This window comes from Manacus vitellinus, unplaced genomic scaffold, assembly GCF_001715985.3.
Source record: "Manacus vitellinus isolate BGI_N305 unplaced genomic scaffold, ASM171598v3 scaffold_30_pilon, whole genome shotgun sequence".
NCBI lineage: Eukaryota > Metazoa > Chordata > Aves > Passeriformes > Pipridae > Manacus > Manacus vitellinus.
The window spans coordinates 8,674,654-8,695,745 of NW_021940291.1; the positions used below are offsets into that span (position 1 = coordinate 8,674,654).

Below are 21,092 nucleotides of genomic sequence, written 5' to 3' on the forward strand. Positions count from 1 at the left end.
GATTAACAAATGTGAACAGGCTATCTACACAAAAAATAAATAAATCTCAGATATCTCAAGTTAGGGTTGCAGTTTCTGAAACTGCTTATTTTTGTGTGTTCTTTGCAGGTTGTCACAAACCACTTAGGTGTGGTTATCCCACATGGTGCTGGCAACATTTACTCCTGCTTAGAATAACTTAGTGTCATTTCTTAGATCACTTACTGAGCATTCACAGTCAAACCATGTGTCAGGAATCACTGGACAGATTCAGGAAACCTGTCTGCTTTGCTTCCCTGGAGTTTTGGGGCTACAAATTGTCTGCCCAAAGTAATTACCAACCTATTTACACAGGAAATCCTACGGGATGTTGTAAGAACATGGTTGCTGTTTATCTATCTCCTTTTTCAACCTGGCTGATCTGCACGCCATGCACTGTTTGTCCTGAGACAGACCAGTTCTTCAACCCAGCATAAGAACCATCACAGCCTGATCCTTTCCTCTCCCATTAACAATATCAGATAAACATCATAGATTTATTTATGAGACTGTGTTAGCAATGAACTCTGACTTCCTATCAATTTAATTTATTGTGAATATTAGATTGCCACAAATATCTCCTTTTAACAAAAAATACCATGACGCTACTCACTGGAATATCTAAAAATTGTAGATACTCTTTCAAAATCCTTTCAAAAAGTTTAACATAGTATTGTCTTGCTTTTCAAAACCATTTAATTTGCAAATGTCGTAAAACTGGAATTGCATTTTATGCTTCCCCAGTCCCAGTGTAATCTCTGATGTCCAACACTTCAATTAATACAATGCACATTCCAGTTCTTTCAGCATCTCTATATATCTAACATGCACATACCTTTTGGTATCTACAGATGTGAATTAGAGAAAATGATTAATTATCATTGCATTAATAAAAGTGCAATAGGAAATCTGAAATTTCGCAAACAGATTTCTATTCACTAGAAATTTAAATGGCAAATTGTTCCAGTTACTTGGTGAGTATTTACACAAGAATGAGGAGTCAGGATTAGTAAGTAGACATATAATTGCATGAAAATAATGCTTACTTGATTACTCAGGAAATTATAAAGGGAAATTATTTTGGCTCAAGGAAAGACAACAGATGGTTGGGAAATAATCATAAAACAGTAACTACCAATGGGAGGAACATGTACAGAACACAAAAGCAACGACAGAATGGGATGGGTAAGTTTGATTTAACTGGATGGCCATTAACTTCCATGAACAGTTAGTATAAAGTCCTTGTAGTGATTATTCTCAGTTAAATCTTTTCTGTGTTTTTATATCCAACTTTTTCCTTGCCTAGTGACATTTGAATTTTAGGTGGAAAAGTAAATGGTGACAGAAAATGGAACTGCCATATGTGCTTGCTCTGACAAAAAATGATCCATGATTTTTTTTTTTTCTTTTCCGACAAACACATATGTTCTTGCTTAGGTGTTGTTTTTTTTTTTGAGATTGAATTATGAATGTCTTAACGTGGGTGTCAGACCATCTGTCAGACAATGAAGTTTCCCTGGGTCTCAATAATACACATAACACTTAAGACAATCCTTTTTTTATAAGAATAATACAGTTTTGTGATTAGGGCTTTTTTTAGTCAACACTTAGTAAATGTATATAACGATAAATGGTACTCAGGTAACATGGTGCTTTACAACAGCATGTGAATGCACACTCAGAGAGGTAGAAGTTTGCAGCCTTGAGCTGCTAATATGCAACTCAACAGTATTTTGTTCTGTTGTCTGTGAAAAAATAGGAGACTGTTATCTTCTCATTTAAATGGAGCTCTGTAGAGACATAAAACTAGAGTGAAATAACCATGTTGTGAGGGAAGCACATGTTGTTAGGTTTTTTCATTCTTGTTTTGTTCCTGAAATATTAATAAATATTAATAAAATTATAATTCATATGATTAAAGCTTTTATCTTATTATTATCCAGATATATACATGCATTTTGAGCTCAATCACATCCAATCTCAAATACAGATGAATAACAAAAACTTGTAAAAATGTCTACTATTCTATATGGATTTTTAAAAAATGTATTTTGTCTGAGATTTACTCCAAGTAGAAATTTTGTTTTGGTGAAACAAATATCTCTACTTCTTGGATGAAATTTAGAACTTATATTTTAAAAAAAACCCTAAGAAAACTAGATAAACTTTATGTTTTCAATGTGAAACAATAAATTTACTAAAGTCTTACATGAACACTTCCATCTTGAAGTCAAAGCCTTTCAACAGAACTGTTTTGATTAGCTCTGCTGACAGATAAACATAAATTCAACATAAATTCCTCCTGCATCCAGCTGTCAGGAGCTTACTGACACATCTGTGAACCTTCCAAAGTCACACAGGTGGGGATCACCTGACAGATTAGGGTCCATAAGACAGGACATCAGCAATGTGGAGGAATGATACACAGCAGGAAGGAAGGCTATACCACGGGAAATTTTCTGACAAAAAATACAGTTTAACCATTAGCCAAGTGAAGAGCTGGAGCCCTCAGAATTATTTCACAGCTTTAGAGAAATTTATGCATTTTTCTTCACGTTCTCAGAAGTCACAGCCAACTTTTTCCCTCTGTTTTGTTTTCGTGTATTGGATTGTCCTTTATGCATTGCTATTTCTGATTAGACTGGGGGTTAGAATTCTATTTTTGACAATATTAAGCTTCACTGGATGAATCCCCGCTATCTATAAAATCATAAAAGGAGGAAATAGCTGAGCTAGACACACCATCGTGTTGCCATAGAAACAAGAGACTCTGTCTGGTCTCTTCTCATTCCTGTCATTTTGTACACAAAATCTCCAAACTTTGAAAATGTTTTCTAGTACTATGCTGTCATTTTGTGGAAGGAAACTTCATGTACATCTAGACTGACAGATATTGGATTTTTTATCCATTTTAGGATAAAAAAAAAAAAGTAAAGACACATGCTGTAGTGGCACTATTGAAATAAAATGTTGCCATACAAGAATCAAAATAGTTGCTTTGTAGAACACCATATTTGGGGGTGGGGGAAAACAACAGAAATCTTTGCAGGCTATCATCATTTTCCATTCCTGGGATGCATGTCACCAAACAACTTAATATAACTTTTAACTATAAGGCTAAAATAGCACATCCATGCTCATAAAAGATTACACTTAAAAAGCACAGAGCTACTAGAACATTGTATTTTCATTTTTTATTGGTGTATCTCTGTGCAGTAGTAGTAGGTACTAGAAAGTTCTGCAAGAATTAATTGTTACTTCCACAGCTTGTGACTAACTAGGTCTTTTGAAAGCCTAGCCCCAGAAATATTATTTATTAAAAATTACACTCCTGTTCCCTTGTGAGCAGTTGACCATGAAACCTGAGTTTTTTACAAAGCATTTTCATCATGTTCACATAACAGTCTACAAGAAAGTATTTTTTCCACACAGCTGTGACAAGAGATCTCATCCAAAAAATTGAGTCCATAAATCTGAACAAGATATTTACTTTAATCAAAGTACTTTCCTTTCTCCTACAGGTAATGTATTTTTCCTCTGAGAACTGGCTTCTTTTTGCCTTTGCTATATTTCCTGAGAACGCTTTTATTATAAGGATGTTAATTTCTAAGAAAATCAGTTTGGATTTGAACATTTCATAGTTTTAGGACTTCAAGATAATTTTTTACTTGTAATTAATGTAAGAAAAATAACACATATTGCTGAACCCCTTAAGAACGAGCATTTCACATTTACATGTCGGTGTGTTATATAAATTCAGGTCCTGATTATATCTTGCAAGAGTAATACTGCCATCCATGAGTATAGCATGCAAATGCCAATTCATCTGTGCTGCTTTTCTCCACTTCTTCCCGCAGTTTCACCAAAACAGCTCACTTTTTTAACTATTAAAAATGGTTTTTCGTTCCAAAAAGCTTCAATCCAAAAATGTTTCCCCCACCAGTCTGAACTCTGCATTCTGATTTTGTTCTCACTGCGTTTTGCTGGCTGCCACTAAGGCTTCTGCAAAATTATTGCTCATCCATTTATGCTTTACATGGCATCTCTGATAAGGTCAGTTCCTGAAGAAATAACGAGCTACCAGATGTTACCAAGCCATCACAGGAATACTGAGATCTCTGTACATTCATTCAACTTGGTCAGATGTGGGTGAGTTCTTCAACTCATTGATCGTCAAGTCATTTTTCCAAAGGATGGCAATACAAGACCTTAATCAATAAGCAGCTATTATGACACTCCAAACATAAGTAAACCATTGTATTTTCCTCTAACTTGGCATGAAAAATTGAAATTTTCATACTCAGCACGCAGAGAAATTAAACCAGTTGAAAACAAGGTATTGTAATCAGTATCCTACAAGGTGAGCTATAAGTGATATGTAGCATTTCCCACATTTTGCACTTGTTAGATAAATGAGTCCATTGGTCAAATTCACTCAGACGAGAACATGATTGAACATGCTATTTCTCTCTGTTCAGGCAATCCTGAAATCACTTTCTACTATTCTGTGCCAGCAATGAATTGCAAGGTGCAGTGACAGTGCACAGCATCCTCTATGAGCACAGAGGGACAAGTATCTCTGGGTGTTTTAGGTGAGATGCACTTCTGAGGTGAATTTCCCTTTGTGCTCTGGTTCATATCCCGGAGCAATCTTGGAGTGCAGACCTGATTTCTTTCTGACTAATCTACCCCTGGAGCTTTTCCTCTGCTCTCCTGCTGCCAGCAGGCAGCCACATTCCATGTGACCTGAGTGGTGGCTGCCCAAAGCAATGTCCCATCCCCAAAATTTGTCACTTCCTGAGCACTGTTTCACACTCCAGAGCTGCTCCTGCTGCAGTGTATTTCTTACAGATGCAGATGGCTTAGGTAGCTGTTCATTATGGACACTGCTCAGGTTATAAATACATACACTATAGAGATTGTAATGCTTTCACCATAGAACTAAAGCAGAGGTTTAAGTTTAGACAAGACATACCTCACACAAAATCTTTTTAAAATATTCCCAGAGCTCCTATTTAAGGGAAAATGTGGGCCATACAATACAACATTACAACTTTTATTCTTATAAAAGCATGGATGTAATTGGAGAGAGTCACTCAGGGAATTTAAAGAATACTTTCAAGCATCTCAAAATTTAAATCAACTCATCTGTCAAGAGAAAAGCACATCATAATTCTTAAGAAAAAAAATAGTATTTTCTTTTTGCATAGCATAAATCCAGTGAGATGTCAAATATAACCACATTTCACTCATCCCACTTCATTACAACAGCAAGTCACTGAGAATGAATTTGTAACTCAGGCAGTTCATCAGCCTATTCCTTGTTTCAATTCTTCATGCTTTAGCTGCCAGCAATTTTATATCCTTTTATTTTCAGCTGTTCATGACGACTTGTTATCAATGAGATGGGCTTGTACAAATTCAATTATTTCTTTGCTGGAAGTTTGATTTTCCTGGGTGCAGCTGCCATTGATTAGAAAAGATGTTATTGTGAATGCAGTGTCCTTCAGGCACAGCAAAGCTGCTGTTGCAGTGGCAATGACTAGTTTGGGTTTTATGGCTGGCTTCCCAACCACGTGCTAGCCAAGGAATGGTCACACTACTGTGGTCAGAGATCTGTTGCTACTGCAAGCTATGAGCTGCAGTTAACAACATAAGCAATTTTTGCCCCCAAGAATCCCTACAATGGCCATTAAAATTTGCTTCAGGCAAATTCAGGCAGTTGGGCACTATCTTAGTATTGTAGTTACATTAAAGTTCAGTTTAAAATCAGTTATTCTTTTTGAACTGTTCATTCTGTCCACTTTTCTGTATGGAGAGAGGCTGCCGCTTTTACAGCAAGAGTTAACTCCACTCACTTTTCTTTATTAAAAGAAAATTCAAGGTAATTCAACCACAGGCAAGTCATAAGGTGTTCAAAGGGTTAAATCAGCTATGGAAGGATATATCAACCTGAAAGGTAAGAAAATGCACAAACTTTACTATTTTAAAGTACAGAGGAACTGGAAGATGGATGAATGCAGCACTCAATTAGGAGAAAATGTCTAACGAGTATGCAAGAGAAATGAGCATTATAAGGAATATAAGAAGTAGAAATAAATAATAAGCTTCCTTATTTCTATATAACCTCCTGCTGATGCTTAGTCACACAAGGAAAAAAATATACATGCATGATTTATTTTTCGAATCATTAGGTGGAACAGTGTTTGTAAGCAATTTGTATAACCAAATATTCATGATATGCAGTGCACAGATGATTAAAGGGCTATGATATGAGCTTTTCTTACCACTTTGGAGAAAATAACAAATAAAATTTATACAATGCCCATTAGAGTTGGTTAATTGCAGTCCACTCTGTATTTTGCCCTTCTGAATGCCATTTAAACCCGAACACAAGTATGTGTGTTCAAATGTGTTTGTTTGGTTTTTTTTTTTTTAGGGTCTCAGGGCTCGATTAATTGAGCAACTGAATACTTTACTCATTTATAATGTAAATTTTTATAAATTACATTCTCATACCAATATCAGCTACTTATGGGTAGCTATTTATTTATTGCATGGCAAGCCAGGAAACAATTTCAGCACTCTTAATGGCACAAGAGTTACATCAACTGAAAATGAGCATCCAATCTCAGAATTTACTCACCTAGACATCATGCAAAACTGAATGTTTGTGACTTCATAATATTTAAAAAGAAATTATGGTACAATTTCATTTCATATCAAATATTTCAAGTGGATGAATAGGAAGTGGAATGATTGAAGAAAATTAGTAAGTATTTTTCAGTGAATTTTAGTTTGCAAGCTATGAGGAATTTGGTGTGGTGCTTGTGAATAATTCTATCAGCCCTCAACAAAATGCTCCAGGAGGGCTAACTCACAGAATTAATGTACAGACATTGTCAGGTCTCTAGTCTTCGGAGCTCTGGGTATTTAATTATTTTTTATCTCTGTTATCAAAGCTGAAAGGTGCATTGATTTGAATATTCACCTCTCAATGCTGATTAAAATTTAGTAGAGAACAGCATTTGGCACTGCCATTGGGATCCTGAGTGAGACACAGCAAACATCTGCCTCCAGAGGGAAACAGAAGGAGGATTTCTGTTTGGGTTTGGTGTGTTGGTGTGTTCCTACTGAGCCAGCAAGGTAATGAGACACTCCAAACGTAGGTAACACAACAAGGTACCTACCTGATTTTTAATATAGCCTATAAATATTTTTTAATGTAATCTTATTAACAGAAAAATGCCAGCTTTAGTTGTGGCTCGTGTGCGTGTACATTTTATTTGCATATGCAGTTTAGGAAGAAATAGATCATTCATATAGACGAATAGGTAAATTAATTTTTCAAATCCTGCAGAAAGACAGGTATACAGATTAATTACAAAAATCCTGAAAAAAAAAAAGATTACTTCTAGTAGATTTTCAGAAAATGATTCTTCAAATAACATATTTATTTTTTATGGGACAACACCAAAAGAAATGTCTACTTGAAACTTTAATTCTATAGAACTACTCCATTTATTATGCAAATGTTGTAATTTTGTCTTATTTCCAGCACAGAGAAATTAAGCAAGTAATAGAAAATCAATTTCAACTAGATATAAGTAAATTGTAGGCTACTTAAAAAGTGCATCTTTGGTCGAACAGAAACTTTGGGGTTTTGAAGCTGAATTTAGTAAACAACAGTCAAAAAAGGAAGACAAATTCAAGTGTTTTCTTTTCCAAATTACCTAATTCGCTCACTCTATTTTAAGCAATGTGAAGGGTGTTTAAAGAAAAAAAAAAAAAAGTTAAACATCTGGAAAGAGAACAAAATATTTTTGATCTCCAGGAACAGTCTCTCCTCCCAGGCAGCCAGGGAACTGAAAAGGCCATCGACTGTCATTTCATGAGTGCACGAAACAGGGACAGACTGATTGCTAATTAATGAGATCATGCAGCTGATTTGTACTCATTGCACACATACCCCCTTCCCATCTTACAAAGGGGGTTGTTAACTTGCTGTTTGCCAAACATTATAGAAATTAATCTCCTCCAGAAAACTTCTGTCTTCTTAAGGGGAAAATCCTAGTGATTGCTGTCTTTCTATGGCTGATAAATATTCAATTATTCATGCAAACTAGCAAAGCTTGAGCTACAAGGATGTGCTGTGTGACAGTGGTGGCTGGCTTGAGTTTTACGTTCAGAGGTGGGTGTTACCAAGGGAAAGGAGAATCAAACCCAGACAGTTCAAGTCCATGGGGTGATAACCTTTATTTTGCTGCTTATATGGATGTGTGGCTGACTTAAAAAGTTATACTTGAAGATCAGGCCCTTACTGATAAAACAGGCAGGGCAACAACTAAATTATGGAAGTTGATAGGGTTTAGTTGCAGTCTGTTGCCTAACAGAGGTCCCCTCCCCCCATGAAAATATAGTGAGCTTTGGGAACACTGAAAGTTGGTCGTATTTTTATGCATTTAGTAATGTTACTAATAGCTATTTAAGTGTGTAAACACTTCAGGAAATGATAGTTTTTGAATTAGGTGTTTACAGCAAATGGTGCTAAGTGCCTTCCGATGTTCTTCTGTAAATTAGCCTCTATCCGAAGCTCACAAAAGTTGCAACATGGGAGGTCAACAAAGAGGTTCTGTGACAAATCACGTTTACACGGAAAACGTGTTTGTTTAGCTCTCTGCCATCTGATGGAACTGATTAGGTAACAGTATCAATAATATCAACATAGGCACAAATTCTTATTAAAGCTCTTTTCGCCACTGAAGACTTCTTTTAAGTATGCAACTGTATACATAATCTTGGGTAGTTTTGCACAGGGATATTTATCAGTGAGACAACATCACATCAAGGCTGTGTGAGTTGTAAAGAGCAGAGCATCAGACACAATAAATTGAGATGTTTAACAGTGAAGAATAAGATAAGGAGAAGGAGTTATTTTATCACATTTCAGAAGACAGTGAAGAGTTCTATTTCTCACTTTGGACTTTCTCCATCTAACAGCATCTAAGTAATTGCTCACTGATCTAATGTGGTGGCCACTTTAAGGAAGAGGAGTTCTGTGGGCACAAAAATAGCAGCAAATTACAGTAAAGTGAAAAAAAAACCAAAAACAACCACCCCAAAATGCAAAAGTTAAAAATATAAGTAAAATAAAAGTAAAACAAGAAACAAACAAACACTGAAGGCGCAGATGGGGCTTGGCTTTCAATTCCCAAATGCTGTAATGAAAACTTATTGATCGCAGCAAATTCACTGCAGGACCAAAACATATAACAAACATTCTTTTGCCCAAATTGTGACAGAAGAATTCTGGAAGATTGAAAGAGCTTTCATTCAAGAATAAAGGAAGGAAAATGTAACAAAGTAGGTCAGCATTTTTCCCTCCAGCTAGTATGATCTGTCAACTCAAACTTACTTTGGATCAGAACAGTTTTGCGTTCCCCGTCACCTCTCCACAGAACACTCCATGACTGATTTCTGGAAGAGTACGCTTTGTTGCCCACTTTAGTCACATTATCTATCTCAATCCTAAAAAAACCTTACTTGGAAATATGGGGATGTTTTCTGATATCCTCCTTGCAAGCCAGGAAAAACAGCCCTAATATCTTTCTAGTCAGAGAAAAGATATGCAAGACTTGAAATGGAAAGAAGTTGACGGGATAATTTTAGGAGATAATGAGATAACCATACCAACTTATAAACTTTGGACTAAATACTTCTGTCCATCTGAATTATAAAGGAATAGGCCTCCTTTTCTGCTAAACTTCACATTCGAGTGCTTACTGGGTTTTTTTCAGGTAATCTCCCAATAAATGGAAAAGAGCTGCTTAAACGGGTGAGAAAAAGAGTAAAACCACAGGACCATGACTGTTCACACAAACAATACAGGGAGATGAAATGGACCACAGGAGAGACAATAAGGAAGGAAAGGATAGTTTTCCAAACTTCAAATAGTTCAGAATTACAATAAAGAAAAATGGCTTTCTCTTCAATGTACACTGGTTGTGACTAGGAATGGACTGAGGTGGTAACAAGGTTATAAAGCAGTAGGGTTTTTGCATTAAAACTCTTCAGAATATTTCAAAAACCTAAACTTTTAATGTTGAATACTCTCACCATGCCATTTACCTAGATAAAATTGAAATATTTTGTCTACAGTTTGACCCACTAAGTTTAAAATTATTAAACAAAACAAAAAAATTAGTAAATAAAAAAGACATTATGCGCTTAGTAATAATTACAGTCATACTGCTGGAAACCCCTATCCAAACATATTTGTTCTTCTAGCTAGGACTGTAGACTGAAACTCTGGCAGGATAGAAATAGGAAATAGGCATCTTCTTTGTGCAGAGAAGTGAGGTCTTGCCATTTTTTTAGAATATGAAAGGTTTAACAAAAAGTTAAAGCTACTTTGTTTGTTTTTTGGTTTTTTTTCCAAAATGAATATCACCTTTTTATGTACCAGGAAAAGACAGAATAAACACAAAAAAATACTGGAAAACTCACACTATCTCTACTGGTATTTAATAATTTATAAGTTCTGAGCAGTTAATAATGGGATACATGACACTGGAAAACGATCTCCATCTGTATCTGATCCATGTTTGTATTTATCAGTGTTATGCTATACATGCCCATGGAGGTCTGTATTCCATGGTGTGCATGGGGATGCTTCTTCCCTGCTTTACAGGAACAACAAATAGTGATTAAACACAAGAATTGTGATTCAATATTTCTCCCTTTGTGCCACAAAGTGAGATGTCTGTATTTAAAATAAAAGGAATAATGAATACAGCTAAAAATGAAAAAAAAATAATTAAAAAAAAGGTGAATTCAAGGAAAATTTTAAAAAGGTATTAGCTCCTGGATAATTTGATGTATACTAACTTGTCTTGCCTCCCTTATCCCAAATTCTTCTGTCATGGCTTGATTATTTTACAGGTGCCAGATATGCAGATTTGCATAGCAGTGGCATTATCTGGTTTTGATGTATTTTATCCTCCATACTGCCAAGGGCCAATGATTTGCAGCTGAGTATGAAAATAAAATTTGATTCTGCCTGAAACATGGCTGTGAGGAAGGGAGCAATGAGGTGTGCTCTTGTTTATACAAGTGAGATAAGAAAAACTGCTTTGATTTGACAGCATGCTGCATACTGATACCAGCGTGCTCAAGGAAGAATGCATTCCCTGAGAGTACTTTAAAGTCAGAATTTCAGACACACAACTTGGTAATACAAATATAAACAACAACAGAATGTTTTATTACTTTGTCTGGCACTCGCCCTTCTCATGCTACCAATATTGTCCCTCAGCTGGGCGACCATAAAACTGGTTCACAAAGATCACCCAAATCTTTCTCTTCCTGTGAGAACTCAGGAGAGTTTTCTGCATACTGGAGCCCTGGATAAGAAACTGAATGAAGGATAATGAAGATGAGTGATAGGAAGAATAATAATAATGGAAAACAGTGACAAAGAGCACATATAGGGACTGAGGAGAGGAATGATAAAAAGCAGACAGAGAAACACGGCAGGATATAGTTTCTACACCAATAATCGTACTGGGGGATGACAATATGCTGAAGTGTATTAACCTTAATTGTAACTAACAGAAAGCACTTCAGAAAATTACTCACTGTCATTGTTTCCTTCCCTGCTTAGGGCTGGCAAATTGTTTTGTCCCCTACTGTAATTTCTTTTATCTGACTCATATCTGAAGCTAAAGAACTCTCCCTGGTGGGGCAGTTTGTGCCCATTGGATCTGCACTTCTTCTCCATCAGCAGAAGAAAAGCTCCCAATTATATTTCTCTACTTATCTCTGGTGTCATGAACCAAAGACTTTTGACATGGTGAGATTTAGAAACACACACTAACACACTTCATACCCTCCATACAAGGGCTTGAAAATTTACTAAATGAGGTGTGAGTGGCCTCAGGAGTCACAACCTTATCGATCAGCATTGACCGGGGAGAAGAAAAGCCATTTAAGTCCATGATGAATCTGTGAGAGGTGCCCAGGCAAGATCATCCTCTGTCATGTTATTACAGGTGACCAGAGTGGAAACACAAGGGTTCACAACCAACTACTCAAGATGTGGGCAAGAATTAGCTTCTTGTTTTGCCTCTGTAAGGAGAGAAGGTGCTGCATTTCCCTGGCTGTTCTGGAAAGACGAAGAGGAGCTGGCAACCCGAGGGACAGGAGGTGCTGCATCTCCCTGGCTGTTTTGGAAAGATGGAGAGGAGCTGGCAGCCCAAGGGACAGGAGGTGCTGCATCTCCCTGGCTGTTTTGGAAAGATGGAGAGGAGTTAGCAGCCCCAGGGGGAGGCACAGTGCCCGTCCTGGCTGGCAATTCCTCTGAGCGGGCAGTGGGGCTGGTACCTGGGGCTGTGCCGAGCCTCAGGGTGTGCTTTCATCTTATTTCTCTTGAGTTTTCCCTGAGAGGATGGGCCTGACTGAGCTGCTGCCTCCAATGAGCAAATACTGAGCCCATAAGTCTGCCCTCCATTACAGTGTTTGTCACCACCTCTGTGTGTCCCTGCCCTCCAGCCCCGCTGTCTCTGGGGTGTTATTCTCCGATACAATACTCACCAGGGAGGCAGCCTGGTGTCCATGGTGCCTCATCCTACCTTCTCCACAACAGCAGCAATTAGATTAATGCCCTTACAGCCCTCCCACAAGCTTTGGTGGCAATTGTTCCTCTTCTCCCTCTGATTTTAAGTGTAATCGCCATAACTAACTTGGTAATCTAACTCGGACAGGGTTGGCAATAACATTCATTACATGGAATTGGGTGGCAAACTTTGAAGTGAGAACAGACTGAATTTGACAATTTTTGACGATTTGGACCTCCATAAATAAATTAGTGATATGCATTTTATAATTGTTGTGAAATACATTCAGGAAGGTTTCTATGTTGTGCTTATTATGACACATTGTAACACCACTTTGGCACCATTATCATACCATATTATACATTAGATACATAACCAATGATTATGCTAAAGAAGAATATTCATGACTTTTAGTCAATCCTTGATTAGGAAGATGGTTGTGCTATGCATAATAATAGACCAAATGTTTATCCTAAGGAGTCATTATCCAATACTTGCACAGATCTAATCTAAATTCCAAGAAGGAGCATCCATTATGGCAAATGAGAAATTAACACCAGTTAATGGATATTGAAAGTTTTCTCTTCTTGTGTGCTTAGACCATATTTTTAAATGGAATTAAAAAGTAGGACATCATGGCAATATATGATTAAAAATTTGTATAAAAAGCCAAAAATCAAACACCACCTGTAAAGTGAAGGGTTAGAGGAACCCTTGAGGAGCATTTGAAAGCACAAATATAAAGATTTTTTGATGTTACTGAAAGGTAAGAACTGTCATATAGAAAAGGCAAGAATTGACTGGAAAAACATCTGAAGGATGTTGCAAAAGCATTTGCAGGTATGTCTGTAAAGAATATCCCTTAGAAAGTATCTGAAGTTGTTCACACAACTTTTTTGTGAAGTTTCTCAGAGCCATATTAAATTCAGCATTATGATCATAGGGGAAACATACTTTAATTAGCTTTGATTTTTGTGATGTAAGCAGGAGATCCTCTTTTCATCTGCTGTAAAAAACTACAAACCTGCTCTCCCGTCAATGTCAAATCATTCCATGCACCCACAGCAGTCAGTTCCTAGTAGTATTGCTCACTTTAATGCAAAACCATCACATATAAATGTTGCTTTATAAAAGTAACTGAAATTGGAATGAAAAAATACCTGGCTTGTTTCAGTCTGAGAAGTCACCAGAGCAGAACAGAGAAGTGGACAAAAGTTTTCATTTAAAAAAAAAAAAAAAGTGTTAGTTTTGAGTGAATAGGAAGAAGGCAGCAAAGGAAAAAAATGCTACCCATAGTCACTACAAGGCAAACACCAGCAAATCTAAACCCTGAAAATTTCAGTGGGATAAGACAATAAAGAGAGGTTGCCATTACTGTCACCTCAACTGACCACTTACATTACACCTGTCAAAAAAAGCCTAACCTGCGATTCCTATGCGGAGCCTACAACTCTGTCTCAGGGTTAAAATATATTCAAGTGATGGAAAATCCATCTCATGCTCAGGTAAGCTGCTCTGGAGGTTAGTCACAGTGGTAAAGTCTTTTCCCATACCTTTAGTTAGAATTTCCTTGTCACAAATTTCCTTAGATTCCATGCTACGAGGGATTTCGTACTTTGGCCTTGTTTTTTTTTTTTTCCCCTAGATTAAAGAGGGATCAGCTATCAGAAATCTTTTCACTGTTTAAGCTGTGCTCACCTCCTAACCTCTTTTTTTTTTATTTTTTTTTTTTCCAGAGAGGGAGGTGATAAAGTGAATAGCTTAAGTCCTAAGCTGCTTAAGAGTTTCTAAGCCCCTTAGGGTAGGGAATGTTTTCTGAAAACTGAACTCTCTTGCAGTTTTTTTCTGATTACCCTCCAAATTTTCACATACTTTCTGAGATACAGATGACAAAGCCAGGCACAGCATTTCACTGCTTCCCTTATACTTTTTACAGAGGAAACAGGACTACCTGGTCTGTACAATCTTGCAGTATTGACCTGCTTCTCAAAGGACTTAATTTGACTGTCAGCTAATTGGGTGACCCCTTCTACTGAGCTCTCATCTTTAGTCAATTCTTGTAAGACTGGCTCATTTGGGCTTGGATAGTATCAACTTTGGGCCAAGTACAGATAAGTTATTTGAGAAACATCACCCTGCCCTGACACCTCCCCCACCTCCCTCAAAAGGCCACCAGTAAACTCAAGAATATCCAGAAAGAAGAGTTTTGTCCTCTTTTCTGCTGAGTGCCAGAGAGAGGACCCTGGGAAGTCAGTTTGCTGTCTCGGTGAAGCAACCAAGTGATGGTTACAGTACCATCAGGATCATGATGCTACTGCCATGGAATGTTTCAGACAGGTAATTTTGAAGAATTGGTCCTTTAGACTGAGAGCTGGTGGATGAGGATTTGCTGTATTGATACAAAGCATTGTCAAATTCTTTGAGGCAGGATGCTAAAAAATACTGCTCCTACAATAGTATGACGTATATTTGAGCAAGCATAGAATAAACATCACCACTTATTTGTAGAAGGCACAAACTCCACAGGATAATCCTGCTGCAACAGTGAGTGAACCAAAGCATGTAAAAAACGAAGACATGCTAAAGAGAAAGGAAAGAGAGAAGCAGTTGCTGGGAAAACAAACAAACAAACAAAAAAAAACCAAACTAAAAGCAAAAAACTCTCCATACCCCCCCAAAAGAAATCAAAAAACAACAACAAAAAAAAGACCAAAAAACCCCCAAACCAACCAAACCAACAAACCCCCCCCCCCCCTTCATTTATCAACATATTTTTAGATTATTTCTTTACCAGAGTGAATGGTTATGTGAGACAATTAGAGTGGCCCTTTAGCCCGCACTCAACACAAGGCTATTGAGGCACACAATTCCCCACTTACTTACACATTCAGAGGTTGCCAGGCTGGCCACTGCGCTTTGGCTTTGATGACGGTTAAAACCTCATCGCTCTGTTAAAAGAGGCAAAACAAGAAAGTGATTGGGACAATTTTACAATGAGAGTGATGTGTCCTACAGAAAAAAAAAACAAACAAAACAACCAAAAAAACCCCAACAACCAAACCAAATCCCTCTTGATTCTGACTATGCTTTGTCCTTTTTGTTATCTGGGCATCCTGTGTCCTCAGCTTCACAGGATCCACCAAGGAGCCTCTATGAATGCAGGAGGCAAGAGCAGCAAGCAAAGGCAGTCAGACCTTGGGCACAGTTTCTTTACCTTCTGCAGGACCTGGAGTGACCTTAAAACACCAGCAGTAGTTTGCAGACAATGTTATTTTTGCATCATGAGCCAAGGGAAAGCTTTCACCAGGAATTCATCAGGTTAAAAAAAAAAAAAAAAGCAAGGACAGAAAAATTGCTCAACACATCACAGATGTACAGACAAAAGTTAGAGGCAGCTCCTCTAGGCAATCAAACACTGTGAGTATGTATGATATATTATTTATTAGTATACATTTAAGGATGTAAAGAGTCCACGGTGGATGTGTGGCAAACTCCTCCATTGATAGCATTTTGTCTTTGCTCTCCATTTATGCACGTGAAAATTATAGGGTGAAGTACAGCAGCCATCTCTGAAAGCTCACAGTGTGGCAAAGCACTGCACGAAGATTATTTCCTGAAGTCTGTTTGAATTCCCACTTCAGCAGTTTTAAACTTTATATTGGTGCAGTAAACCCAGGACAAAGGCAGGAGACTGTTAACAAGGCTCTGATGCCCAAAAGACATCTGTCACACTTTTTCAGAAGCATTTTCCCCATCTCCCCTAGGAATCCATCCCAGTAATTCGCCTGGAGGAACACTAAGTTCACAACTCACTCACATGATTTCTACTGTCTTTTTAAAATATTTCCCAATTAGACCAAGAAACCCACTTCATACATTACAAGTAATTGGCACTTCCAACAGAGCTGACCTTTCAGTTTAGTGATAACAGTGCCATTTCTTGCTTGATAGCAACAGTCTTGACATCCCAGACTAGTTCTAGTCCATACACACCCCTCTTCAAAGGAGACAAATTTCACTGGTTGTTTCTACCACTGTCACTATTTTCAGACTCTCTCTTTTTACCAAAGCAAGGGCATTACAGCACTGATGGGCCCTCTCTGTGACACACAAGGTTTTCAGTTTTAGGAATAAATATGTGACCTCTCCCTTAAGCTGAGTGAATGGATAAGACATTTCTTGGAAATCATTTATGTATATATACAGATGCTTGGCCATAGCCTAGACCACAGGAAGTGTGCTGAGCTAAGAGAGCTGAAAGTCCAACTCTACAAAGGCAAGTAAGTATAAAAATACTTTGTCAAACTCCCATACTAGTGATACAGTTGGAATAAAGAGAGTTTTGTGTTGAGAGGGAGCAATCAAACAGCAGGCAGGAGGGCTGTGCCAGCAGGCAGATCCACCGGGGCAGGCAGGCCCTGGGGAGCCGCTGAAGGCTGAGCCATCAGCACAACCCTCTCTCCCAGCCTGCCTGCTGGGCTGGGTGGAACCAAACAGAGATGAGATCCGTGCAGGAAGGATGCATCACATACAGGTTCATCTATAGTAACCTTTCCATCCCTGCCTTCAAAAATAGAAGAGACGGTTTTGCGCTCAAAGTGATTTAAAAAGAAACTCATTCAATGAATGAAGTTAGAAGTCTGAAGTTAGAAGACATTACTTCTTTTTCTCTGATGATAGAATTTGCCTTAATTTTTAATTTTCCTTGTTTCAACATCCTCAAACTTTCCAGCTGGGCATATCTTCATTTACTTGCCTTGAGAACACATTTGCATTCAAAATCATTAACTGTGTATTTTACATCGCAACAAAAGTCTGTTATGAGCATAGATGATTATGTTTATTAACGTAACACACTGCTTATCTAATAAAAGGCAGTAATTATGTCACTAGCATCCAAACCACTCATGTCTGAAAGCATTTCAACACGTGCTATTCAAATTAAAAATGCATACCAGGAGTAGATGAACAATGACTAATAGATTAGCAGTAAGTGCAGAGGGAAGGAAATAAGGAACAAAGCGTGGTGCATTCAGACATCCCTGAATTTTAAGGAAGGTGAAAATTCAGATGCAAGTATGGAATTCATGAATACTTCCTGAACAAAAATGTAAAAATGCAGAATCCAGTGTTCCGTTGAGCCTGGAATGAAAAAAACACTTTCTTTTGTACCTAGAGCTTCTTGACAGTTATGTAGAATTAAGATACAACTTGAATTAAATCATTACTATTCCAGACTGATATTCTAATTATGCAGTTGTCTCTATCATGCAGATTTGCAATATTTTTATTTTTTTTTAAATGTAACTCCTACACTGCTATCAGTGCCAGTGTATATTTACATGCACTGGCAGACAGACAGATACACGAGTACATACTTTGTACAGTAACGAGTTTTCCTTGGACAAGTCTTTACATCAAGAAGATGAAATCCTGGAAAACAACACAGCCAATTCATCTTTGGGTCTGCAAGGCTGTTGCCATGTGAGGTCTGGCTGCCAGGCTTGGCATCAGCCTGGGGATCCCAGGTCCAATTGCCACATGTGTTGTCACCAGCCTGCATCTCCCCCACCTCCAGCAGGGATCAGGCTCGGGGAGTCCCCCCAGAAAGCAGTGACCTTCCTCTGCCTCCAGACTCTCCAGCTGACTTCCACACTGCCTGAAGAGAAACCCAAAAATGAATAATATGTAACTAGTTGATGTAACCCAACTTCCTTGAATAACCCAAATGCACAGACTTTATAGTAGAGGCATAATACACCACATACTTTTTATTAATTTTATTAATGTTTTCTTAGTGCTTGCTGTCCTACATTTAAACCTATTTTTCTCTTCTCTTCGTATTCCCCATGTTTTGTTTTGATTTTTGAAGTAAACAAACTCTCAAATTCACGTCAAAATATGGGAAAGAGAACGAGGAGGTTTCACTGTGGTATGTTGCAAGTTGTCTTGGAAACAATGATTCACAAGTAATGAAAGTGTTACATTTTGAAAAAGAAAACTAAGATTGTTCACTAATTGACAGAGTGTCAAAATGTCACATCACAACAAGATAAAGGGAAGGGCACCAATGCTCTTTCTTGGAGCTGATGAAAATCCTTTAGGTCAAGTCTGATATGCACCTCTTCCAACAATAAAAGTGGGGGGGAAAAGAGGAAGGAAACTGTCTGTCAGCAGCTACAGAGCCATATAGAAATAAAGTATATCTCTGGAGTCATCATGGTAGATTGACTTCAGTATAATTTGGATTTTGGCCTAAGTTAAAACATGCAAAAATATCAAACAACCATCCTTTTCTCCAGATCCACTTTCTACATCGGTGTTCAAGCTGGGGGTGGGTGGCTGATTCAATAGCTGTTCCCTATGAAAGTTCCCTATGAAAGTTCCCTATGAACTTTTAGCCAAAAAGTCCTAATAGCATGATTTTAAAAGTTTGAGAATGTCATTCTAAAAAAAATGAATCATTTACTTTACATCCATTGTTTCCTGCAATGTACAAATGAATGCTCATGCAGAATAAAGTAATTAAATGGCAATTAGTAGTGGTATAAAACCACTGCTAAGTTAGATTGTTCAACTGTGCACCTACAAAAGATTAAAAACATTTCCTCAGCTTCAAATGAAAAGTGGGACATAGCTCAAAAAGGCATCATTAAAGATAGAATTTGATTTGAAGTCTTTCTCAACCAAGGGGATTTAAAACAACAAGTTTAAAGGGTAATATCCATTAAAAAGTAATGAAAGCTTTCAGTAAAAGTTTTAAGTATCATCTGAATACTTTTAGAATGAAAAGTGATATTAGTAGGATCTGGAAAGCCATGTAAACTATTCCATGTGCTCCAGCTGCTTTTTTGGTAAATCACACGATCAGTATCTTTTCTATACCAGAAGTTATTTTTACAAGTTTTACTCCTGTTTTTATTTCATGTGTGCCAAATAACATTAGAAAATATCACTGTGCAGATCACTTAGCACCTCGTAATAATGAAGTGATTCGGTTCAGCTAAATAAATGACAGTGTGTTGTTATCTGACATCCAAATCACAGCCAGATCCAATGAACCGTGGGAATGAAAAACACCTGGTTTGGGCCAGAGCTTAATTTCCCTCATTTCATACTGCTGCTGCTTGGCATTCATTCCATTGTTTTAGAGCAGAGAACACTTAATTCCTTCCACAACACTCCTCATACTGTCTGAATGCCTTTCTGTCCGCAGCGGACTCATTTTGACAAGTTTCTTGGAAAATAGAAAAAGCAACATTATCTTCAATTCACAGATGATGAATTGGATGTCTTCTGGAAACAAACCTACATATCTGAATTCTAAGATAGCATCTCTCCTGCAGGATCATCCTTTCCCTCAAAAATAATTTATTATTGAAGGAGAAAGAGATAAAGTGAGAATGAAGAAGTATAATGCACAGTATGTCTTCTGTGGGGAACAAAATGCTATAAAAATTAGAATGATACAGTGCTTTGGAGGGATAGTGGGGTGCTCTTAAAATCTGATCAGTCTTCTATGATTAGTAGAAATAGACCTTATTCCAACTCCACTGTGGGCAGACACACAGAAATCACTTCAAGGTGAGGAAAAAAAGTATTTTCCTCAAGTATCCCTAAGACTCCTTCAGTTTGTGAAAATAGTTTCAGGCTAACAGAAGTCTTCAAAACCTCAAATTCTGGCTCCTTGTTGCTACATATGCTGTATAGTTAGTGGTCTTACCACAGAGAGGTGTCAGGAGGAAACATTTAAGAGAACACAAACACCTGTTTGCACGCTCTGAGTAGCCAGGTAGTCTACAAGGACACCTGAAGACTCAGCACCACAGACAAGAGGTTGGTACAGCTGTTCCTCTCGGGCTTAGGTTCCTCACTCACTGCTAAAAGGATGTACCTGCTTGGGACTGGCCACGGGAAGGTCCCTTTTGAAAGCAGACAACTTTCTTCCAAACTAGGAATGGTGACAGTGTTTGCTATAATGCTCAAACTACTGTTTATACCTTGATATAGGTGCAAATTTCTGTCAAGAGGTTTGTATTTCCAGCTGTCCTAAAACTGTCCCTGCTGTTGAGCAAAGGGATATCTGAACTCTGGACTATGATTTTCATCTAATAACCACTTAATGTTAGAAAGATGTTACCAGGTAGAGATGGAAGGGACTGTAATTTTAAGTACAAGTACTTAAATTCTGCTTAAGTTATGAGTAAGCTGTACCTTCTTTAATGTCATAGGATTGTTATCATACAGTAGCACAGCTTTCAGTAGAAGCTGAGTTGCATGATATTCACTTATGAAGAAGTTCACTGCAGCAATAAATATGTCAGAAGGTACATTATAAGACCAGATAAAAAGGCACTATTTAACTCCAGTACAAATGCACACTTTCTTTCTAGGTTAATAGAAAAATAAAAACCAGTCTTATCTTTAAAGTATTATCTAATACAAAATACATGGCTAAAT

At 37.5% G+C, this 21,092-nt stretch overlaps 1 protein-coding gene across 1 annotated transcript in view; it reads right to left on the reverse strand.

Annotated features, from left to right (window-relative positions):
- The window catches only part of SPON1 (spondin 1), a 188,882-nt gene that overhangs the window by 15,080 nt on the left and 152,710 nt on the right, over positions 1-21,092 (reverse strand). The window contains exon 7 of the mRNA XM_018076121.2: positions 15,516-15,580. Coding sequence (XP_017931610.1) covers positions 15,516-15,580 — 65 coding nt within the window. The remainder of the gene's footprint in view (positions 1-15,515; positions 15,581-21,092) is intronic.